Genomic DNA, 23,973 nt, shown 5'->3' with positions numbered 1-23,973 from the left:
AGGAGAGCTGTTTGATATGTAAATGGATCTCGTTTCACAAGGTTTAGCAGCCGAGTATGAATAAATACACTCGGTGCCACAACAGCAGGGATTCTGCCTTCCGTCTTTATCAAGACCTCGAAATCTGGCTACAGGAGACAGAGCCAAGAGGGGAAATGGCAGCCCAAAGGCCCACAGCCTGCCTCCCGCCCGACTCCAAGATGGCAGCCACCACCCTTCACCCACGTACGGCGTGTGACGTACTTCCGGCGCAGCGCTGGTTCGTCCCGGTCGTGTCTCTGTGGCTGTAACCTCCTGAGGGGTGGGAACGGGCGGCGGGGTTTGTTTGTATCTCTTTGCTGTGCTGGAAGGAGACGGGCTGGGCATGAGGAGCCGCCGCGTCCCGGACAGGTACCGGAGCTGAGGGGTGAGATGGTTGGAAGGGTGGCGAGGCCGCAAAGGACCGCTCTGTTACGGTTCTGAGGGTATGATAGCGTTAGTGGAGCGCCACGCCAGGCCTACCCCGGTTGGATGCGCCCTCCATGTCCATGTATGAGTATGTGGGGAACTGGGGGGGAACTCTCTGTCTTTGAGGCCTGTGAACTCGTACGTGGCTCCTCTGATAGAGATTACAGCCACACGCAGGCTGAGATCTGACACTGTTTCTTATTGCATATGTTTCTTTTAATAAGGCTTTATGTTCAGAGAGTCTTAGAATAATTTGGATTGAAAGTAACCCTAAAACCCATCCATTTCCAACCTTTACTATGGACTGGGTGCTCCCAACCAGGTCAGACTGTCCAGGGCCCCACTGAGAGGCCAGTGCTCTCCCCCAAGAAGCCTCTTTTACTATATTTGTTTATATGCTCTTCTGGGCTTGGGGAGAAGTTTTATTAATGACGTGATGTTCTGCAGTTTTTAACTTGATTGTGTTTTTTTCCTTTTTGTTTTTAGGTTATTCAGAATACTGGCTGATTAAATACGAAGGAAAAACAATGATGTCAAGGCAGGCCTTTCTCTGCGGTTTGGGATCTCTCTATTTGTCCCTTCTGTTTGTATTTCTTCTGATGGATGTTTATGCAAGGCCTGCAAATAATTCGGCCCTCAAAGAGAAGCCAGCTGACAGCAAGGATGAGAATGAGATCTTGCCTCCAGATCATTTGAATGGGGTCAAAATGGAGATGGACGGGCATCTCAACAAAGAATTTCATCAAGAAGTTTTTCTGGGAAAAGAGATGGAAGAGTTTGAGGAAGACTCAGAACCCAGGAAAAACAGGAAGAAGCTCATGGTCATCTTTTCAAAGTAAGCTTCAGAGTAATTTCTCTATACTCATTAAAAAATGTAATAATATATTGCATTACTTTGCTGTAAGTGTAGAGTGATGGTATTTGTCTCCCCAAGGAACTGCAGCAAAAATGTAAAGCTAAGCTTTGGCTTCACCTCTTAACCTGTCTTTGTGTCAGCCAGTGAGTTCTTGCACTGGTACCTTTGCAGTTCTCCTCCCCATCTCAACTAGGGAGGGTGAGCAAGCAGGTGTGCAGTGCTGAGCGGCTGCCAGGTTGAACCACAGCACCGCTAGATGGCAGAGCTAGCTCTATTTTCCATGATCGCTATTGAGGGTTATTGTAGCTGATTACTTTGGTTGATGTGGTGGTGTTTGTATACTTGACATGAAATGAGAAGGCTTAACAGATAACATTTTTATTAGCAGGGGAAAAAGGGGCCAATCAACACTGCTTTATATTTTTTTTATTCTTTTTAACTTGTTCTCCTGAGTAAAGGCAATGAAAGCAAATAGGAGAACCAGGCTGCTTTGTCTATTTACAGTTCTTTACTACACAGTATGGTGTTCAGACTGCTAGCTTGATTAGGATATATATAAAGGTAAATAGCAAGATTGTGGTGAGAAGCTTTCAGTTTCTTTACTGCTGTATGTCTATTAGAAATATTCTCATGGGGGTTAGTAATATGTCATTCACAATTGCTCTGAGCAATGCTCTAATCTCGACTTAAATGAGCTGGGTTATCTATGCATTTCTTACAGTATGCTGCAGCTTGGCATACGTAGGTGGGCCTTTTACGGGAGGAAAGGAAGAGGAGGAAAGAAGTTGAAAGCAATTGAATCTATTTATGGTGATGATGATTTCACTAAGTCACTGAGCAACCTGATCAAGTGTCTGATATAGTGGTTAACAACCTCACCCATAGCATCAGGGTTGGATCTGGGTGATTTTGAGGTTGCTTCCGATCTAAGCTGTTCATTTATTTTGTGAAATCAACAGCATTGGGTTCTGGAATTCAGCTTGGTGAGCGTTGGTCTTAAGGGCAAGTTGTCTTGTAAGTTGAGTCACATCACTACTAATTCAAGTTCATAAATTCAAACTGATTAAGTCATGAGTTTTGTTTAGTAGTGTAATATGCATGGCTTCTCAGTTAGGTTGTCTTTGGTGATGGAGTTGCTTTTATGAGTTTGGAAGCTGAGTGCCCTTCTGTGATTTGCATCTTGCTGATGTTTTACAGCCCCAGTTATGTGGTTCATAAGCAGAAGTCTAGGTTTTAGCAGAGTGCCTTATCTTGATGGTAATAGGTGAGGTCAGAGGCTCAAATACACCTTCTTGTTAACTACTACCACATAAAGACGTGTTATTCCTTTATTTAATGTTAATGGATGTATTCTTTTAGACTGTACATGCTGGACGGTTCTGCCATCCCACATCCCTCTTTCCAATGCTCCCTTGCCTAGTTCCAAGTTTGTTTCATAGCACGGTAGTGTTTGTATTTCTAATTGGAGTGTTCTAAGCTGTCTTGTTTTAGATATCTTTTGTTTTGATTAAGGTTCTGCATTGTTCAGTTTAAAAAGTTTTTATTTAAGCTTTTGGAAGGTTTTAGGTAATATGTATTCCCTAATTTGCACTTGTAGATTTGTTAGGAAAACACATCTGAGTACTTTTTTTTCTATCTCCTGTGATTTAAGTAGTGCTTTCCTATGACTTTGAGTTTTTAAAATCATTTTCTGGATCACTTTTTCATTATTTGGATGCAGCAGAAACCAGCTGTAAAGTACTTGGTGATCAAGGCATACCTTTTCTTCAGCTCTGTAGGTGAACTGCTGCTGCCTCGCTCCCCCCATGTTGCACCGTTGTCCTTGAGGGACCTGAAGGTGTGAATCTGATCATCTGAGTGGCCAGCTATTTATTAACAACCTTTCAGACCTTTGGACAGGTGGCCACAAGAGTCTGATTTTCAATGGCTTGTGCTTGGGAAATGGGACACAGGTGTTTAACAGCTGTTCTTCCAGGCTTGACATCTTCAATGCAGCCCTTACTATAGGGCTCTGCTTTTTACTTACAATGTGGAAGCAGTAAGTTTGAGAGCTTTGATCTGAAGAAACTACAACATAAAACATTGAGGTGGGAAACACTTTGTTTCCCCTTCTCATTTCTCTCAGCACCTACCCCATATCAAAAACCCCCCATTGTTCACCTGGTGAGTGCAAGATGACACAAGTGGAATGTGACCACTGTACTCATCTTGCTGTTGTTTGGTGAAGACTTTCTGAGTCTGTGCATAAATAGGTCAAAACGCGTTTACAATATTTAGAAACAGTGATAATGTGTTTCAGAAGATCAGATGCTGGCGTTGTTATTTGTCTTAAGCCTGTAACATTTAGGTGACATTTAAATGCATTCACGTTTAATAGCTTGAGTTTCAATGATAACGCTTCAAATAGTGTTAAGACTAGTTCAATTTAAAGAAAAAAACAACTTGGCAGCCTTTATCTGTTTGAATCAGAGTGGTTTTGTTTTGCTTTAAATAGAATCTTGCCTTTTAAATGTTACTGATTTCAGTTTTAAACATTGTTACCTTTTTTTTTTAATTAAATAATCGTATGCTAAAAAAAAACACCACCCCCCAAAGTGGCAGATTATTGTCTTTGTTCAACTGTATTTCTGTATTCTCTTTAATAAGTATTAATGGCATTGCTCATTTGGCAGTCTGTTTTGCTAAAGCAGTATTGGTAGTACATGGGGTAGAGCAGTGGGCTGTCAGGTTGGACGCATCTTTTATTCATCTCATTGACTGAAATGTCAGCATAAGTGTTTCTCAACAGGTCTGGCAGCGTTGCTTAGTAGCACTGTACAGGCAGAGCAAAGTGAGCCTGCTAGCACTAAAACTATGGGAACAAATGCACGTGCAGAGCTTTTGCAACGTGCCCGTTTAAGAGTTGAAGTGTATTGCCTGTAGTGTGTTACTGGAGATCAAGGGATCATCGAGGCAACTTGATTTTTGTTTTCCCCCCCACTTATAAGGTCTATGAAGTATGAAATTTCTCTGAAGTCCTTGCACCAAGGATGTTCACCTTTTCCATTGTTTTTAATTGTTGCAAAACATATGATGTGATCGAGGCAGGCGTGTAAAGGCAGCTTATCTGTAAGCTTCAGAGACCTTGGAAAAACAAGGGAAAAAAAGATTTGCAAAGTTAAATGGAGGGGGAGTTACTGATTTGAGAGATTCTTAGGGCAGAAATTTGTCACAGTAGTGAAAGTTTGCAAGAGCTGGCAGTTGACAATTATGAACCATTAGGAGATCATCAGTATTTGTAGTTTCCTCTACAAATGTACTCAAAGGCATAGTATTGAAATGAGTTAAGTTACAGCCAAGTGAAACATGGTAGAATGTTTTTGAACTAGGCAGTTACCTAGCTGTACCTGCTTGCAGAAGGATGGATGTGAAAAACAAGGGAGCTTTTCTACTATAACCCAGAGTCTATGCAGCCCTCTGTGTTAATCCTCAATGTAATCCTTTCAGTTTAAAAAAATAGGAGTAAATCTTGTCTGCTGTTCTTTCACAGAGTGGATATAGATAATGATAAAAAGATAAGTGCTAAAGAGATGCAGCGCTGGATCATGGAAAAGACAGATGAACATTTCCAGGAAGCCGTGGAAGAGAATAAAATGCATTTCCGTGCTGTGGACCCTGATGGTGATGGTAAGATAAAGTGTTTCTTCTGCCTCCTGTGACATAAACAGATTATTTTCACAAGGCCCATCTGCTGTAAGGAAATAGGAAAGTGAATCAGGTGGTAGTTCTCATAAAGTTTATTGTGATGGTCTTGTTCAGAAATGAGACCCAAAGTTCCCATGTTTTTTTACTATACTAAGTCATGTCTGAGTATGGTTCTCTCTTACAGGTCATGTTTCCTGGGATGAATATAAAATCAAATTTTTGGCAAGCAAAGGATTTAATGAGAAAGAAATTGCAGAGAAGATCAAAAACAATGAAGAGCTGAAAATAGATGAAGAAAGTAAGTGGAGGCTGTTGGAGTGTGGTTTGTTGTTTTAATTCTGTTCTTTTGCTTTCCCAGAGCCTGAGTATCAGATCTGTTCTTAATGCTGGAGTAATATTTTGGTTGTTCTGCAGCCTCTTGCTAAAGGTAGAACGTGTAAAACATAAGGCAGAAGTACTAGAATTGTTTCTAAATCACATCTGCACTCACTACGCTCTCGATACAAATATTTAACACTGCAAACATTGCTTCCTTATTTGTTACTTCATATGTGAGAAGTTTCAGGTATCTGTGTTTAATGGTCAGCTTCCCTGTTGCCTCAAATGACAAGTAGCTGGAAGTCCCCGATTTCTGCTCTAAAACTGAGGAGTATGTATGCAGAAATAGTGTGCATCTGTGTATGTCAGATGGTGTTCTGTTCAAACGGGCACTGCAAAGGATTCTAGAAGTTAATAGCAGAAGGTTACCTAACAGTTGTTTCATGTTTCCTTTAAGTTCCTTACTGAGAGATTTTTCAGATTAGTGAGATTTATCATTTCTTCCTTACTACTTTTGAAACTTTCATTTGAATCTGACTTGTTGCAAACATGGCAATGCTTGAGATTAACCTGCCCACATCTAAAAGCATTCAAATTTATTGTTAAGTAAAACGTCGAGCCTTAGCCTTTCCTTGCAGGAATTAGTCATTTAAAAATGGGTTTTATTTTCCACTTATCAAAAAGCAACTAAAATGCAAATGGGACTTTGAGTTCTGTGGCAGGGAAAACACCTGTACAGCATGTTCTATGGCAGTGTGGTTAATAGCTACAGTTTACAAGAATGCTCATCAGATAAATCATGTACTGAATATGGGGAAAAATGTATATAATTCTTCTACCTGGGTAGGAAGCCTTATTTGGGAGAACCAAATTAATTCCATTGCTTGCTGAAGATGATAAGCAAAACTTACTTCTGTTCTTTAGTGTCGAGTAAAAGTACTTTTAATGTCTGTACGATAGAAAAGAACTGAACAATGGGAATCAAGGCAAGGTCTGGGTTTTAGGCGGAAGCTGGTGATGATCTCTAGCACATTACAGTTTAGAAGTCAGGTCAAATCTGGGGACACAACCTGATTTAACTTACTCAGATAACTGCGGTTTCAACTGATCAGTGACAGTTGAATTTCATTAAGGACTTGAAAAGCAGGCAAAAGTGGAGGCCTCTCTTATGACTTCTAATGTTTCATAATCTGATTATCCTGTGCTAACCGGTGTTTTTGAAATAACTAAATCTTTCCATTTACAAACTGACTTTGAGATTCATATTAGGACTCCAAAGAATTTTGTTACTCTTCACACAAAAAACCCCACATACTGAAGGCTGAACTTGTAATTGCAACTATCTTTCCAAAATAAGTGTAGATGCTAACATGCCTGCTTCTCTTTTTGTTGTAACTCACGCAACCAAAGGCATGCTGGAGATACGGAAGACAGCTTATTAAATTAATTATATACATTGTGCAATGAACGTGGTTCTTCAGAGCTTCTTTACAACTTGTGAAATGCCCGTGCTTCATTTTTCATGTTTGTTAGTACATCTTACAGATATGCTATGCCACAGAGTGTATTTTTTTTTCCAATGTGTCATTTAGAAAATGCCTACACCAGAGAAAGAATGCTCTGCACAGGTGTTGTTTTCCTGTTTGGTTACGTTCAGGACCACCGCTGCTTGTAGTGTTTGTGCTGTGAGCTGCAGGGTGGCTTTTCATCAAGTCACTGGTGTGGTTTTAGTGGAAACTCATGTTTAAATTATGAACCCCACTTGAATTTAGGAAAATTTCACTTAAAAGTGCCTGTTGGCATGATGTAAGATGAAATAGGTGGAGCTGTAAAATGATTACTGGTGTTATTGTGTTTATTTGTATGTGGGTGATTAGACTCGCATTTGTTCTTTGTAGCAGAAATATTTATCTTCATTTTACTAAGAAGCAAAGCACATGCTTTTTGGTACAGGATTGATAAGGCAGCCAAAAGGAGTAATGAGTGCTTATATCCTGAATTAACTGGAAACCAAGTGTATTTCTTGGTGCTTTGTATTAACATCTGTATTTATTTTGTAGCGTTAACCACTCAATAATTCAAATATTTAGGCTGAATTACGAGACGCTGTTTCAGTTTTCCTTGGAAGTTGAGATATGAAGTAGCTGGTTCATAGGTCATCCTTGTTTAAACAGTGATTAATAGACAACGATACATTTTAAAACCTGTGAGTAGGTTAAACATGTGGTTTTAATCTTCTTATATTTCTAGCACAGGAAGTTTTGGATAACCTGAAGGATCGGTGGTACCAGGCTGACAACCCACCTCCTGATATGTTATTGAACGAAGAAGAGTTCTTATCCTTTCTTCATCCAGAGCACAGCAGGGGAATGCTGAAGTTTATGGTCAAAGAAATCATCCGAGATTTGGGTACATCATTTTAATAGATGTTTTCTTGGGAGGTGTTTTTAGGTCACTGTAGTGTCATGGCTCAGTCTGGAGTTTTGGCATGTCTTGCTTAATCTGTTCTATACGTACGCTGTTAGCATAAATCCTGGCATCTCTGTAGAGTTGTCTGTATATTATTCAAGACTAGATTTAACCTCTTGTTTGTTAAAAAGCAGCACAGCATTGGTTAGAAAACTAAGGTTTTCTGTGTGCTTCTTCCAGAGCAGCTCAGCTGAAACCACTTCACACTCAAAGGCTGCTGCTTTATAGGGTCTCTGTAGCAATAGGAGAAAGCATCTGATGAATATGAAAATATTCTGATGTGAATGGTCAGTGAGGAAGGCAATACTTGCTTTGTGTTTCTGCAGCATAGCAATCACGTAAAGAATTGTGATATATGCTGCTGGAAATGGAAATACAATGTTATTACTTGAATTCTGATAGGAGGGTGGATGCAGCTGTCAAACACTTTATGTTGCAACAGATGAATTAAAAATAACGAAATAAAAATGAATAGCAGCTATAAAACCAATCAGCCTTGCCAGCTGGTGTATCTTTCAGACATGGTTGAGTACTTTGGTTTTTCTTGCATACTGACAGGTTCTAAAACACTGTGCGGGTGCCATAATAAACCCTTCTGTTAACCAGAGGTATAAGCAGTAGCCAGTTCTTCTGTGGCATAGTCAGGATTGTGGACTGTGGAAACCAGGCCAGCTGTACTAGTGACACCTCTAATGTGAAGAAATATCTCATTTCTAATGGACATTAAACAAGTAAGTTTCAGTTACTGTGTATTTCTGTTGTAGATCAAGATGGAGATAAGAAACTTACCCTTTCAGAGTTCATTTCGTTACCTGTTGGTACTGTAGAGAACCAGCAAGCTCAAGACATTGATGATGATTGGGTAAAAGACAGAAAGAAGGAATTTGAGGAGGTCATTGATGCTAACCATGATGGCATTGTCACAATGGAAGAGCTGGAGGTAAGTCTCCATCAAAAACAGTTCTAGCGTTCTTAAAACCAAGAGGTGTTTTTTAAATACGGGATTGAGGCTGCTTTAGAGATCTTGAAGTCCAGAAGTATTTGAATTAGCAGTCTGCCAAATCTTGGACTGTAGCACTGTTCCGTGGTGCTCAGAGGAAGGATGTTGTAATGCTTTTTCCTGGAGGAGGAGGACTTTTCCTAGCATTGCTCTTTTTCATAGGTATGCTTTTAGGCTCTGTTTTCTCTGTAATGTAGATATTTGCATGGATATGTAGTGCATGAAAACAAGCCACGGATTTCATTTAGTGGGACAGTGAGTCATACTTGCAGAACAAGTAACTGGCAATGTGTTCATTTAAAAAAAAAGAAAGCAAAAACCTTGTATCAAAAGTAAAATGAAGCAGCCCTGGGGCCTCCTAGACTAGAGAACAGCAGAGATCTCGTGTCTCTCAGGGTGTTTTTCTTACATTAAAATCAAGTTTTAAAGTGTGGATTCTAGTTCGTGGCCTCTTTAGACTCGTAGGGATTCTTTCCAAATAATTATGTCCATTGAAGAATCTACCAGAAGGCGCATGTGCTTGTAGTGATTGCTGATGATTTTCTTGTTCTAGGAATATATGGATCCTATGAATGAATACAATGCCCTAAACGAAGCAAAGCAAATGATAGCGGTCGCAGACGAGAATCAAAACCATCACTTAGAGCTGGAGGAGATCCTGAAATACAGCGAATACTTCACAGGCAGCAAACTTATGGACTATGCACGGAACGTCCATGAGGAGTTCTGACCTCGCTCGCTTTTCCAGAGCTCTGAAGCACTTTCCTGCTTTTGAAAAACAAAACAGAAAAAATTCAACACTCACCAAGTTTCCTTGCTGCTATCTGTGTTATATGCATACTGTGTTGTACTAAAAAAAACCTTCCGTCCGTATAGAAGATCTACAGCTTTGTTGCCTTTGGTATGTAAAATTGAAAACCAAGTCCGAAAAATAATGAGGCAGGTACTGGACTACGTGAGTTCACCCTGTTTTATGCAGTAAATCCAGCTGAAGTTCCAGCTGCTTTTGGCTTAATTGCATTTGGTGGAGGCATTTAAAATATTCAACTTGTTTTGTTGCCCCTCATAGCTGCTGATCCATGGGAAATCACCAATAAACACTGAAAGACTTTTGTAAAGGGGACTATGGTTCAGATAAATATTCTAACCTCATGAGGGTATCCATTCATAGACTGATTGGGAACACTGTTTTGCTCAGCAAATCATCCCTTTGTATTTTGTTTACGGTCAAATCAATTTCAAAGTTTTGTGGGTTTCTTTAATGAAGAAGATCAGTAAATTGTATCAGGATGCTGCGGCCTGGGCTGTTGTTGCTGTGTGTGTGTGTTTTTTTTCCAGTCATGCTCAGTTCTTTTCTTACTTTTCACTCAGTTGTGTGGTCAATACACATGTAACTATATCTGTACTCAGTATCAATGGGTTACTCGCTTATTGTCATTGTTTATGTCTTGAGATTCGGTTCTTACTGGATTTGACTTCACTTAAACACTGTTGTTGATTTTTTACATGAGTTAGTTCCAGCAAATGCTGTTCTCATGGTTAGTTTCCAGTAACTGTTGCAGGTATTCATGAGTCAGGAGAAAAGATGATAGCCATATTCCTGAGATTCCTCATTCATCTGTGATAATCCAGTATGTTTTCCAAGGCATTTCAACCTAGCTATGCACTGTTGAGAATTTAATCCAGGTTCTCCTGCCGTAACAGAATTTTAAGAGCTGTGAAAAGTGCTCGCTTAAAATGCTAGAGAAGCTCTTCTGCATCTACTTAAAAAGAAAACTGGTGCCAGGTTATTTTTGCATGCATTTCAGAGGTTGCACAAGGCAAAGGGGCTTCACCTAGTTGTGAACTTCAAAGTGATTGTTGAGACTGGTGTAGATACTTGTTTTTGCCCGAATTAGTGATGCCCACAGACGTTAAGGTTGGGAGAAATACGTTCTTTGCTTTTGAATTGCTTTTGACAGAGTCAAGTGCAGTCTGCGCTTGGGAAGTTCTTTAATCAGTCTGTTTTTGGGGTAATCCCTGACAGTCTCGTGCAACACAAAAGTCATACCCACTACTGTCACCATAAAGTATTTTTACGCTGGTTTAATCTTTACTGTAAAAGCCCTCATTCTGAGGGGTTGTCTGAAAAATCCCAATAAGATGTTATATTTGATTAAATTTATTCTCTTAATATAATGTAAATATAAGTATTACTGTCTTTCTGTTTCAGTATTCCCTGCTTTTTTTGGTTTGTTTTTTTGTTCAATGGCTTGTTTCAGAGTCTTTATATACATATATCGTTTTGTATTGAGTTTTTTTTTCTTTGTGGTTTGGAAATGCTCTGCTTTTAGGTTTCTCAATGAATGGGAAGAATTGAAACCCATCAGTGGAGAATTTCATTTGTATTAAAGCATCCTTAACAAGAATGTGAGTGCTTCATTGCTGATGTAACAATTTAGGGCTTTTCAGTTTAAATGTAGCTGGCAGACTCTTAACCATCCCTTGCTTCTGAATATGATGAGTTTGCATTTTCAGTTTCTTAGTGGAAAAAAAAAAGAAGTCTTAATTATTGCTGGGGGAATAACTGAGTCATGAAGCATAAAGCCGCTAAAGTGTCACTAAGTGCAATATTACATGAGAAAGAGGTTCGGATATCTTGTGCGTGCGGATTGAGTGTGAAGGTGGTTAAGTTCAGCTGCTTTACTTTCCCTCTCAGTTCTTCCTTTTGGAAGGATTGGCTTTTAGGCGTAACTTCTTTTCCACAGTGATTGTTTTCTGGAATGCTGGGATAACAGGAGGAGTAGAAAAGTACCCTTTTGCCTTAGTATTCTGTCTCCCCTGCCACATGTAAGCACTCACAGAAGGGATATTGCTGTTCAGACCTTTCTGGTTCTGCAGGCTAACTGCGGCAGTCCAAGTCTGTTCCAGTTAGTTCTTCCGTGTTTACATGTAGATGGACAATACATCCCCTTGAGGTGGTCTAGATGTGTTTTTAAGTGATAAAATAAAATATCTGGTTACTGTGGAATGTCTCATTTATTTGGGCTTTGTGTAGGAGTTGTTGAAGTCTCTCGGCATGGGAAAGCCTTTAAATTTGGGTTCTGTATTAGTAGAATTCCAGTAATGATCATGGAAAACGAAAGCCATTAATTCCTAGTGTGATCACCTTGTTCTCTACTATATGTCCTTCTGTAGGTGAGAGGTGGACTGCAGTGTCTGTGCTGTGTGGAACAAAACAGGCATCAAAGGCAGCTGATACGTGAATATTGCATCCTTTGCTTTCACAGAGCACACCTCTACCAGAAAAATTTCCTTCCTTTGGAGCTAATGGTAAAAGTGACACCAGTCTCTATTTTTGAGTCAGGAGCATACGTACCTCTCTCCGATGGCAGTACAGGGAGTGTGATATTACAAGTCCAGAAGTAAACTGTACATCTCACAGCTTTTGCTAGCTTGGAGGATGATACGGAGGTGCCTCTACTAAGCAGAGAAAGGTACTAACAACATTGGTTTTTAGGCAGGAGTAAAAGTGATAGATCTACTGTTACATGGCACTGAGGGGAGAGAATCTGTTTCTTGCCTGTTAAGAAGTGAGTCTCTGTATGCGGTTTCATTTTGCCTGTGGCACTGGTATGTAATGGTTTTCTGGTGTTGCCTCTATTGCTTTAATTCTCTTTGCAATAACAAGGAGCGTCTCTTCTAGCTCTCCTGATGTTAAAACTTTGCTTTAGCAGTTGGCAGAGAGATGTGTACCTGGTTAGAGGTGCTCTCTTTTAAGACTGTGCAATAGCCTTCTTGTAATACTACTTAGCATGCTGTCTTTCTGCCTTTGAATACAGTTCTGAGCTACCCAAGTTGGGCTTGACGGGGTGGGAAGTAAAGTGAGGGCGTGGAACACACTGGGAATTTCCCAGCAGCTGACATAAGAATTTGTTCTGATTGCCAGTGATTTACAATCAGCTCCTCCAAGAGTTTGCTGCTGACAGAACAAAGTTTCCTTTCCTAGGGCTGTAGGGTTTACATGATGGTGGCTGCAGGTTTTTACTTGCGTTTTTCTACTGTCTTGTTCTTGCTGCTGGTGGTCACTTCCACCCATTGCTTGGGTTTGAAATGCAAAGAACATGAATATCCTTTTGGTTCAAAATGCTGCAAGGATTGTGCACCTGGTAAGTAACCTTCACTGTATGTTGATTGTACTTGTTTGATAGGATACCAGTCAGTTAATAACTTGCAAGTGATAGAAAATGTGAATATTTTCATCAAGACATTTGGAAGTATAGCACAAAAAAAATATCATTTGAGGGTTTTTTCCTCACTTTAAAGGGACAGGTTATCTTGTAACTTACTGGATTTATGTATCTTCTCTAGGAGTGCGACATTTCATTTCTGTGACTCAGTTTCCCTCTGTGCTGGTGCTGAGTTTTCACTGTGGGAGTGTTACCTGAGAAGAGATGGGAGGAATTGTTACCTATGAAAAAGGATTTCAACCCAGAAATCCTGTATAATAGCAAAAAACCCCTTTAGGTTATTGTCTTGCTATAGATGGTTTTTAAGCTTTCTTTTCTAGCAAGGCTTATTGGTGCTTTTTAGGTAAACTATTAAACAGAAATTGAAGAGTTATAAATGATAGGCGCCCAACTTTCTTTTCTTGTTAGTCTGTGAGCAAATTCTTCAAAGGCGCTTTCTCTTTCCGTAACTGTCTGCTATATGAAATCAGTACTGTGCAGTCTGTCGCAGTAGAAATTGAACATGGCGTTGTCTTCTGAGATGCCAGCTGTGATAAGTTTGAGTTCGATATGAAACCTTAAACTTGAGGCAATCTCAATACTGCGTTATTCCCAAAACTATGGAAATCTGAGTGTTTTGGGGCTCAGTTTAAGGAATTCCATGCTTGCATGAAGATACAGGCAATTCTTTGTATCAATTATTATGTTTCTCCTCGTCCTACAAACGGAAGGTGAAAAAGAAAGAAGCAATCTGTGAGAATGTGGATTAGTTAAGGGTAGCATTTAACTTCAACTGTAAGACTCCTGGTCATTAAAGCTGTTCATGATTCCTGCGGCCTGTGCTGTATGAAGATAAGATAGTGAGATAGAGGGATTTTTGATTCCTGCTCTGAATTTGGCTGTTAATCCGCTGTTTCATTTTGTGCAAGCGGATTTGCTTGCTAACCTTGGCATCCCAGTGCATAAATCTGATCTTCTGTGATTGTGCTTGATATGATACTGTTTAATATCTACGAGGGGGCAAGTGTTCAGAGCTTGGTTATAAATGCAGCGTGTAATGCACCTATGCTCCTTGGAGCTGCAAGAAATGCCTGCCTTCCATCTTGTTCTGTCTCTGTATATGAAGTGGAGCTAGTAAAATATTTGCTACTGATGCTAATACAGATGAACATTAAAATACAGCCCTGTTTGTTCATGCCTAATGAATGGGCTTTAAGAATGCCAGCTTTGAGTTGAATTGCATGACGTATCTCATAGCTAAACCATGTGAAGAAGTGGTCTGGAGAAGTGATGCTTCAAATGCACTGGGAGACTCATTTGGAATCTCGACTCTTTGCAAGTTGCCGAGCTCCTACTAGCCTGTTTTTACTGCTTAATTTAAGCTGATGCAATAGAGCAGCTATTTTAGGGATTCTGGCATGTGTAAACCTGCTAAATATTTCAGCAGGAGTTGTAAGTGAAACTGTGACTTCCTGGACAGTTTGTTCCAGTACATGATAATGAAGAGGATTTCCTCCTTATAACAATCAGTTCCTCCTTCTGTGTATTTTAGGTGAAAGGATGAGAAACCGCTGCACAGCGACAACAGACACAGTTTGTGCCCCCTGTCAAGACAATTACTTCAGCACTAATCACAATCACAACTTCTGCATGAGTTGTACGGTCTGCAACACTAGTAAGTCAGTTGCATTATGGTCAGTTCTGGATATGAATTTGGGAGGGAGCCGGTCTTAATGTGCTTTCTCATCTTTTTGAGCTTCCCAAAGGCTGATGTACAAACAGCCTGTCTCTTGACAAGGCTAAGTCCAAAAAGCTTCATGGGTTATCATTGCAATAGCTGATGTCTCCTGGTTGACGTTGGTGGAAGGAAGCAGGCTTGTACTGCCTGAAAAGTGATATCTCAAGAGCTGTTGCCAAACTTTGTCTTCTGCAGTGTCTGCGGGCTGTTTCTACACACAGCTGGTAGGCACTGATGAGCAGTGATTAATTGATGCTTTCTATTTTCTCCTTTATTCTGCTGTTCCTAGAGAAGGGAAGCGTGGAAGTGAAGAAGTGTGAGAAGACCTCCGACAGGATTTGCAAGTGCCTTCCTGGTTACATGCCAGATGGCAGATATACACTGGGAAGTGGTAAGTTAGGGGTGTATGAGACTCTGACTTGCCTCCACTTCAGATGTTGCTATTTCTAGTATAAAAGCCGTCATCATTTGTTTAATTGGTATTTCTAAGCAAGTATTGTAGCAGGGAAGTTGTGCAAACTGCTGCTCTGTAATTTCAGCTGTCAGAAATTGTAATGCTCTTCCCAGTAATATTCATAATTAGCCTGTAGAGAAAACAGAAATCCCTGTGAGTTGCAGACTAAAATGACCCTCTGAGCATGTCGTATTACTTCTGTCCCAGGGTAGATTACTGTTTCTGTAGGCTGTGGGTTTTGTTGGATCTGTTCTAGAAGCTGTTAGTGTAACTACCGCAGAGCTGCCATACGGTTACGTTGCTAAATGAGCTTAAATTCTGCTTTTTTCTTTCAGTGTGCTTACCGTGTTCTGAAGGGTTTTATTCCACAGGAGGAAATGAAATCTGTCGGCCTTGGACCAAGTACGTATTGCTTATCCCAGCACATTCAGAACAGTGGTTTGAGTTTTACTCTGTAGCAATTAATGCCCAACTCACGGTCTGTACAATAAACCAGCAGGGCATACAGTAAAACTATGCTGCTGGTCTTGAATGGTCTGTGCACTGACTTGAGGCATCCTTCTGCTCCTTCCTCTTTTTCACATGGAGCACCAATGGATGCAGCCCCTTTTTAAAGGTCTAGAGACATCTGTAACAAAAAATTCCCTTACCAAATGCTTCTGTGCTTCTAGGCTGCTCTGTGCAGCAGAACTTCATTTTTTCCAATAATAGCTTTTGATTAACTTAATTCTTATTTACGTATCTGTAGAACCTAGAAATGGTGAAGCCCAACTTTGCATCGATAAAACAAGGTTCACAGTTTTTCATTCACTTGTTCCACGGAGGTGGCTTATAAAGTCTTTACTGTAACTACTTGACAAACTAAGTAACGTATTTTACATCTCTAGCTGCAGTGCTATTGGGAAAAAGACTCTTCGAGCAGGGACAAAATCAGATAATGCTGTTTGCAGCGACAATGTGACACAGCCAGCTACCTCTCAAAGTGCAACACCTACTTTGCATCTTTCCACCAACTACTACAGGAATAATACATCGACTGCAGCGCCTTCACCCTCCAAAACCAGTGTGAACCCTTTTGTTGTTTGCCCGGATGCGAACAACCCCACAGGCACTAACTGGGGTAAGGAGAGGGAATGACCAAGCCTAGTCACTCCGAGAGCTGATTGAGAATTTTCACTTGAAGCTGATTTCATCAGAAATCAGTCTTTCTCAGAACACTTATCTGTATTCTACGCGGTCTTTAAGCAAGGCCTGTGCAGGATTCCAGGCTATCTGCTAGTTTTCTTGATATATGTGGGATTTTTGGTCTTTGTGGTCAGGGTTACTGATGGTCTAGCTGATTGCTTATACAAGATCTGAAGTTCCAGGTTCCTTTTGATGCTAGAAAGCCATGGAAATTCCATCTAAAATCATAAGTCTTTGTTAATACTTTTTTCTTCTCTTTTGTTTTTCCAGGGTCTCTATCACTTATCCTTATTTGTCTGATACTGCTTATAGTGTCTGGAGTATCCATTTTCATGTTGATTATCCAAGCGGCCAAGAGAGAGAACAAGAGGATGCCTTGCAGGAATGACCATCAAAGTAAGTTACTCTTTAGGGAGAAAAATACATAGGAAAGAGAATAACCAGGGCCCCTTACTTGGACTTTGGTCATTTGCATCATAATGAAGTCTGCTTGGCTGAGCAGGGCAGTGTCATCTGTGCTTAATGGTCATGTTTAATCATCTTCTTCCTCCTGATGTGCTGGAGGACATGGAGGTTCATGTTGGTGTTGTTATAAAGCAGAGATTTGTTTTCTGTTGCTGTGCAGAAGGATTGAGTTTATAGCGTGCTGATGGAAACTAAGTGAAATTGTTCCTGTACAGCTTTTGATGGGAATCCTTGGAGCGTTTACATCATTAACTGTTTGACTTGATTTGTGTACTTCTCTCCCATTTTATCTCTTATGTTCTTTCCCCCATTGTCCATACAAAAAAACAACCCCAAAACAAACAAGAAAAAGAAAAACCAATCTGTGCATGGAATTCAATTCAGAACAGTGAGGACCCAAAAGCAAGCTCTTTTAAGGAGTAGGCTGTAAATTATTTTGCCTATGTGAAAGCAAATTTCCTTCACGTGACTCTTGCAAACGCAGGAAAGGCTTGACTGAGAAGAACTGACCTCTAAATTTGTAATTAAGTGGCAGTCTGGCTCTTTTGCCTTTTACTTTTCATTGAGTTAGAAAGTATATTTTCCTTGTTTCCTACACTTGTTCCTTGGACAGGCTGGAAGGACAACCACTGATCCACGTGTCGCCCATGGATGCCTACGCATCCTCTGCTTTGTACAGTATTTCTCTGTTTTCTGTCTTTCAGAAAGGAGCTTTCGAATTCCTATCCAGGAAGAACAAGTTGACTCCAATTCCAGTCTCATAAAAAACTGACTCCACATCATTTTACTGCATCCTGCATTTCTGAGCCAATCGATTGCAATAACAAATGTGACAGAACTTTCAGTTGCTGTATGTGTGGGTGTGTGTTAACTGCTCAGTTCTACTTCAGTTCCTTTGGGTCTCTCTGAGTGGCCCTTAGGGATCATAGCTGTTCTTAGTGAACCATGGTTCCTTTTCTTTAGATGGCTCCTACATGCAGCGTCGCTGGTGCCATGCTTGAGTTTATACAGTCCTTTATGCATTTCTAACCAATTGTATATGTGATGGAAGCCAATCGTCTTTGTAAGGCAGAAAGTCATGAAGCAGTAAGAGATGATCGTTGAGCAGACTGACAAATGGGAGATCAAAAGACTTGCTTTAATAACTGGACTTCTATCTTGTCCTGCAACTTTGAGATGCTATGCAGAGCGTATCTCAGTGCAGCCCTTTTGAGTGCTTCAGACTAACTCCTAATGGAGTTATTTGCCTTTTAGGTGCAGGGTCTCCACCAGTGAACCTAATCAGCTTCCTCTTTGCTTCCATTTTTTCAGCCTTTTTGCTTCTCACTCAAAATGAGTGCTATATGTCATCTGTGTCTCCAGAGGTAGTTATCATAGCTGCCAATTCTGGTGGTGGGTTTTTAAATGACTGTTGAGAAATGGCTATTTAATGCCACTTCTTTCTTTTCTTCTTGTCTTTGAGGCAGACCCGTTGAGAAGATGTCATGTTAAGTATTGAGCAGTATCCCCATAGACCAATAAATAGAATTATTCATGACTTCCAAATAGCTCCGGATCCCCAAGAACATCTATAGAGATCCTCATGTGTATCAAAAGTAGAAGGTGCATTGGCTGCCAGAAGGCAAAAGGAATGGTATCTTTTAGAATGTTATTAATGGAAACTGTAGTTCCAACTAGGGGGAAAGGCAGGGTACAACTTGCCTATGCTGAAGATTTCAGAAGTTGCTGTGAATAACTCATGTTCTGTCTATAAACTCTGCAGTCAGCATGCTTTGTTTCCTCTTTGTGGATGTTCTGTTGTGCTGAACACGCTGGCGTGGCTGTCCTCTACAAGGCTGCTTCAGTCAAGCTTGAACTTCGATGCATTAAAATAGTTTAGGCTGCTTCTGTCAGATTTGATTGCTTACTTCAAAGGAATGTGGATGCAGGGAGAAACCCAGGAGCAAGCTTGGTTCCAGACAGCAGTCTGGATTTGGGGAAAACCTTTTTCTATCTTAGATGTACATGGACATGGAGAACTTATGCTAGTGAATGATAGCTTAGTGATAGTAACCCCCTAGATGTTCACTTCTGGATAAGAAGAGCTGAAGTTTTAACAGCGCTGTCCATATGGGCCTATGAGGGTTGCACTGTAGCAATGGTGTATGAAGATGGTGTAATGGTGGATAGATGCATAAACTGTGCTTTGCCTACTTGTATGGATGCTCACCTTCAACGTGCTGTCAGTGGAACTTCCATTCAGAACTGAAGAAGTGTTCTTCAAGTGGCCTGCATGCGATTGAAAGCAGGCCTGGTTGTTTGCCTGCGTACTGTATGAAATGAATTCTACTTCTGTTGTGGGTTTTCTTCACAAGTTAATCAGCATTTGTCTTGGAGAGAGTTTTAGCACACTGCAAATGTAGTGCCTGAGAGAGAACTGAAATGTTACTGTGGATAGCTGTTGTTGTAATTTAAATACCTCGGTGTAAAAGTTGAAGTGAGCTTGAAGTTTATGTAGTTCAGATGTATTTTTCACATCAAATACTCTTTAGTAGGTAACTTGTTAGGTGTACCAGGTATTTTGTATACGCGATATTAAAGCATATGCCAAAGTATGCGGAAGGAAATGTATTCAAGAATACAACTGTTGGTTGAGAATCATGTTTTTAAACATACGTTTTGTTATATGTTATACATATGGTGTACTTAATGGCTTCCTATTTTGAAGTGCATATACCATGTATGTAAATGTATTATATACGAAGCACAGTAGTGACTTCCTCAAATAAATTGTGGTGGTGGCAAGGTGCACATGGATGGCTTGTATGACTGGATCTGGGTTGGAGCATAGAATGTGCATTGACTCTTCTCAGTAGGTTTCTGTATTGGGGCATTTGATTACTAAACAAGATTCCTGTGGTCCAGTTCTTTTGTTAAAGTCCTGTGGGGACCTTTGAGACTCTGCTGTTCATCCTGACCCCTGGAGTGACATCTTGTATTAGCACTAGTGGAAGGTGCTCTATTACCTGCTAATTAAGCTTACTTAGGCCCTGTTGTTGCACTGATTGCAGTGCGTACAGCCTGATGCCACAGACCCTGACCTACAGTAAAAATTACTGTATGGTTTAGATCTGATCTCAGTGACCCTAAGCTGCAAGAATGGCTTTGGGATGTAGCTGCTTCAAGTGTAATGCCATACAATCAACCCTGTGGCTTAGCAGGCTTTAGGTCAGTATGGTGTTTTGCTTCTGGCTGTCTGGGTGAAGCAAGCAAGCTGGTTTGCTCTGTAAATCACACATGGTAGCTGTCTGGCCTGAGAGCTGCTGGAATGTTAGAGATAAGGCTCAGCCCCTTCAAAGACTTGGAGCCCAAGATTTAAAAAGGCTCAGCCCCTTCAAAGACTTGGAGCCCAAGATTTAAATGTAGAGGTCTTTAGAAGTGCACTGTGGTTTAGATACCATCATCTCACTGTGCACTGGATGACAGGGTGCAGTGAATGATGCTGAGATAGGATTCCTAGGAACGCCCAACCAGTTCTCAGGAACGGTACTTAGTTTGTAAGCTGCACTTGGGAGCCATTAACGTTAGTACCATGCTTTCAATGTAACTGAGCAGGGCACACGTATACTTAATGAGCTTGCAGGAGCAGAGGAGGAGTTGGTGGAGGTGCTGGTGTGGGACTGGAGAGGCTCTGCGGTGTGTGGGTTTGTTTGCAGCTGATTCTGTGAATTTTACTTATTTCTGCCTTCTGGCTGAGCTGCATGGGAACGTGCTGAAGTGCACTGGTTTCTTGAGTCCTCCCGTAACCTCTCAATTAGATTTCCTGGAAACCAGGGTCTGTGGGTGATCTGTTTTGTCTGGAGAAGGGCTTGCTGTGATGGCCCTGGAAATGCACAGCCAAGCTAGGGCAGCTGAGCACCGCCTGCATTTGCTCATCAGTGAGGGAAACTGAAGAGAGAAAATCCAGCATGCCAGGTGGCTGAAGGCTTTTGTGATGATGTGATATGAGCCCACCTGCTCTGGCTGTACTGTGTAGTACTTCTGTATCAAACTATATAAGATATCATGCTAGGTCTTGTTGCTTTCATGTCAAAAGTCTGATTGGGTTTCTCATTCCAGAATGAAAACTGTGGAACAAGCAAGCCGTAAAAAACCCCAGTTAATAATAGGTATTGTATCCTGAACACCTTAGAGCTGCTTTCTGCCCACATTTGTGTCATCTTACGTGCCAGAAGTGGAACTTTCCCTTCTCAAAGACAGGAGCCTTTGTCACCAAGTGAGTTGCTGTTTTTCAACCGTCAGACTTCCCTTTTTCAGAAGTACAGGTGGAGCTGTGCTGCTCCTCTGAGCTGATAACAATAAGGCTACACTCCTTTTTGTTTCTCTCCAATATAACACAGTGTCAGTTCTTTCCTATTGGATGCTAGTTAGCTTCTTTAATTCTGCAAACCACGCTTACAACATGAACTGCATTGGAGAAGCAGTTGGTAAAGTTGCAGGCTTTGTAAGGCAAATGCATTTTAGTTGCCAGAGCTCTGATTTGGGAAGGCATTTCAGCACTTGCAGAACTTTCTGCATGAGTGTTATCAATAAAAATCAGCCCTATTGATTGTCCTAAGAACCACCTATAAGACAGACTAAAATGCCTGTGATTTTGTGTTTTGAAGTGAAGATAAAGCCATTTTTTTGGGTTAATAATTCAACTGCACAATATTTAGCTGCACTAACCATGACTTACAGGCCATGGGGCTGGCACATTACATTTTGTGTTTGAAATTCCTTCCATGCGGAGATAGAAGTTGGGTCGTGAGGCTGCTACAGAAAACAGGAGGAAAAACAATCTTCCTCTTTTGTCTATTCCATCTTTTCCTCCTGAAATGTGTGACGACTGCCCACTGTTGTGCCTACTGCAGATCTCTTCTATCATGCACTTTCTTGTCGTTATCACGTTACCTTTGACCTGGAAGCGTATCAAAATGACTCAAGTTTTCCATGAGAGACTTCAGAAAGATCACGTTTTCTGATAACATACTGTGCCCGGTGATGAGCTGGGGAGCAAAGGCACAGCTTGGTAACGTCAAGGAGTGTGAGGTGTTGGTTTTTTTTTTGCCTCTATCTGGTTTCATAAAGTTTCCATTTATGAAATGTCACTGTTACGTTACAACCTCTGCTCCTACCTTTTCCAGGAGTTGCTGCTTTTGGTGGCTAGGCTGTAGGCAATCCAGAGAGGTGAGTCATCTCACAGGCTAAAGCAAAGCTCTGCTGTATGTGCTGTAGGCTCCTTAATGCTTCAAGGTAAGATCCAGAAGTTTGGTCAGTATTTTCCAGGTGAGAAAAATTGAACTTGTCTGGAAAACCCACATGTGGCTCCATGTGAACTACTTATGCTGCTACAGCCTCAGCCTTATTGTCCCAGGCCTGCAGGGCAGTAATGCTCCCCATGTGCCAAAAGAGGGCAGGCACTGAACAGGCACTACAAGTACCCCAGGCTCTGGGAGGTTGCAAGTTCTGCTTAGTCCAAAGCCTCAAGGCTGGGCTATAGTTAGCCCAGCAGAACTGAAAGGAGCGTGTGACACTTCTGTCTTCTAGTTTCCAACTGCAGCTGAGTTATTGTTCTGTAAACTTTCTCTTCCCTGGTCTTTGTCTGTTGTTGTATGTCATATAATATCGTGCTGAGCAAGAAGGGAGTCAACAGGTTAATGTCCCTTGTGACACCATGCTTACCACGTACCCCATCTGCTTCTATACATGTCTTGCAGTCCTCTAGAGCTGCTGCTTTGCTCAGGCTCCCTGGCACAGCAAGTCAGGCCACCACTTGTGAGATAACCTTCCTGTAGCTGTTATGGCATAGTAAAGGACTCTATAATAAAGACTGGCAGATTGTTTTACAGAATTTGGCTCTAACTACGTGAATTCTCTAGTTAATGATGAAGCTATCTACCGTGGGACAAGATTCAGAATCAAGGTTCATTTCTTGAAGACTGTCATAAAAGACTGACCCCTTCATCCAAGGCTGAGGAACTAAAGCATCAGAGACCATTCAGCTTGAATTCCAGCATGGTTCCTTGCAGTGTCTCTTTGAAGGGACAATGGCAGCAGCAAACTCTGAACCCCAAGGTATTTCTAAACACCTCAGCTGATAGCTTCATCTCTTTGCCTGTTCTTGGCAGTGCTGTGCCAGCTATGCCTTTCTACTTCATGCAAAGGAGAAAGAATGGCATGAAATATATGCTCAGGCAAGCGTGAAGGCCACGTTGCTTCTTATGGCCTTGTAGTTTTGAACACAGGTTTTATGGATTGACAAGAACTGCAGGCCACAGAACTTCTGCTTGCCTAGGAAACTGCAGACTGTAAGGAATACTGGTGACTAAAGCATCTAGTTTTGGTCAAATATCGTCTAGTTAAGCCTGTAGCTGCTTCTTAATAGAACCACCAAGCTGGAGGTGAGGAGATAAGCACTACTGCTGATTTGATTACTGAAGTGGATATTTGTTCTGTCTATAGGTGTGGATCCAGCTCAGGCAACGGCGTGAGGCCTGGCAGCATTGACATGTGTCACGTATGGGACTGAGCAAGAAAGGAGTCAACAGATGAAATGTCAGTACCTCAGAGACAGGTAAGATTAGCTTCAGAGAAAACCCCGAAGGTTCTGAAGGCGGTCAATTGAGTTGTCTCTGAAAGGTCACTGCTGACACTACTGTTTTACTCTTGCTGTGTTTGTCAGTTTTCTGACTGTAATGTTCCATCATCTGGCAGTGCTTGTACACAACTGTCGTAGTTCAGCAAGAATGAAGACGTGTGAAGACCAATTCATAAAGCACCACTATTGCAAAACAATATGGAGGAAAACAAGTGACTGATGTGTGTTACAGACCAGCAGTATTGCACTTAGAATGCCCTGGGATAAATCTTAACGTAACCATGGTCAGGAATCTGACAGAAATTCTCTTTATTTCCATCTTATTCTGACACATAGGGGTAATATAAATACCTGCAGAGGTGGTCATAACCGATTAGCCTGTAGAACATATTGCAGCACTCAGTGCTTTAGCCTAATAATTTGACTTGATTGTAGGACTGCAGACTCTTATGGCCTTTGCCATAAGAGGATGAGGTAGAGGCCTGTGTTCTGCTGACTGCATCTTGTTTTCTGGCCATGAGAAGCCCTCT

The 23,973-nt window shown here is 41.1% G+C and overlaps 2 protein-coding genes across 4 annotated transcripts; both read left to right on the top strand.

Annotated features, from left to right (window-relative positions):
- The first annotated feature begins 236 nt into the window (after nucleotides 1-236).
- SDF4 (stromal cell derived factor 4) lies at nucleotides 237-12,275 on the top strand. 2 transcript variants are annotated; one of them, XR_011905665.1, is made up of 8 exons: nucleotides 237-390; nucleotides 934-1,282; nucleotides 4,833-4,969; nucleotides 5,172-5,285; nucleotides 7,556-7,714; nucleotides 8,539-8,714; nucleotides 9,328-11,183; nucleotides 11,952-12,275. XR_011905665.1 is itself a non-coding variant. In XM_072354136.1 (7 exons), the coding sequence occupies exons 2-7, from the start codon at nucleotides 975-977 to the stop codon at nucleotides 9,502-9,504; spliced, it is 1,071 nt and encodes a 356-aa protein (XP_072210237.1). In that variant the 5' UTR covers nucleotides 237-390; nucleotides 934-974; the 3' UTR covers nucleotides 9,505-11,846. The 2 variants fall into 2 exon arrangements, 1 of the variants encoding a protein (XP_072210237.1); XM_072354136.1 differs by lacking the exon at nucleotides 11,952-12,275 and having other exon boundaries at nucleotides 9,328-11,846.
- Nucleotides 12,276-12,631: 356 nt separating this feature from the next.
- Nucleotides 12,632-19,613, top strand: TNFRSF4 (TNF receptor superfamily member 4). Of its 2 annotated transcripts, none has more exons than XM_072354132.1 (7): nucleotides 12,632-12,922; nucleotides 14,535-14,657; nucleotides 15,010-15,111; nucleotides 15,510-15,576; nucleotides 16,062-16,294; nucleotides 16,630-16,755; nucleotides 17,529-19,613. In XM_072354132.1, the coding sequence occupies exons 1-7, from the start codon at nucleotides 12,778-12,780 to the stop codon at nucleotides 17,594-17,596; spliced, it is 864 nt and encodes a 287-aa protein (XP_072210233.1). In that variant the 5' UTR covers nucleotides 12,632-12,777; the 3' UTR covers nucleotides 17,597-19,613. The 2 variants fall into 2 exon arrangements, with proteins under 2 accessions (XP_072210233.1, XP_072210234.1); XM_072354133.1 differs by having other exon boundaries at nucleotides 16,197-16,294; nucleotides 17,529-19,121.
- The last annotated feature ends 4,360 nt before the right edge of the window (nucleotides 19,614-23,973 follow it).

The sequence above is a fragment of the Excalfactoria chinensis genome, chromosome 20 (assembly GCF_039878825.1).
Source record: "Excalfactoria chinensis isolate bCotChi1 chromosome 20, bCotChi1.hap2, whole genome shotgun sequence".
In the NCBI taxonomy this organism is placed as follows: domain Eukaryota; kingdom Metazoa; phylum Chordata; class Aves; order Galliformes; family Phasianidae; genus Excalfactoria; species Excalfactoria chinensis.
The sequence above is the reverse complement of the archived record's forward strand: the minus strand, read 5'-3'. Positions and strand labels throughout refer to the sequence as shown.

Coding starts and splice junctions, on each gene's coding strand:
- SDF4 (XM_072354136.1), top strand. CDS start 975: ATGATGTCAAGGCAGGCCTTTCTCTGCGGTTTGGGATCTCTCTATTTG. Junction 7,715..8,538: donor AGAAATCATCCGAGATTTGG/GTACATCATTTT, acceptor TTTCTGTTGTAG/ATCAAGATGGAGATAAGAAA. Junction 8,715..9,327: donor TCACAATGGAAGAGCTGGAG/GTAAGTCTCCAT, acceptor TTCTTGTTCTAG/GAATATATGGATCCTATGAA.
- TNFRSF4 (XM_072354132.1), top strand. CDS start 12,778: ATGATGGTGGCTGCAGGTTTTTACTTGCGTTTTTCTACTGTCTTGTTC. Junction 15,112..15,509: donor CAGATATACACTGGGAAGTG/GTAAGTTAGGGG, acceptor TTTTTCTTTCAG/TGTGCTTACCGTGTTCTGAA. Junction 16,295..16,629: donor CCCCACAGGCACTAACTGGG/GTAAGGAGAGGG, acceptor TTGTTTTTCCAG/GGTCTCTATCACTTATCCTT.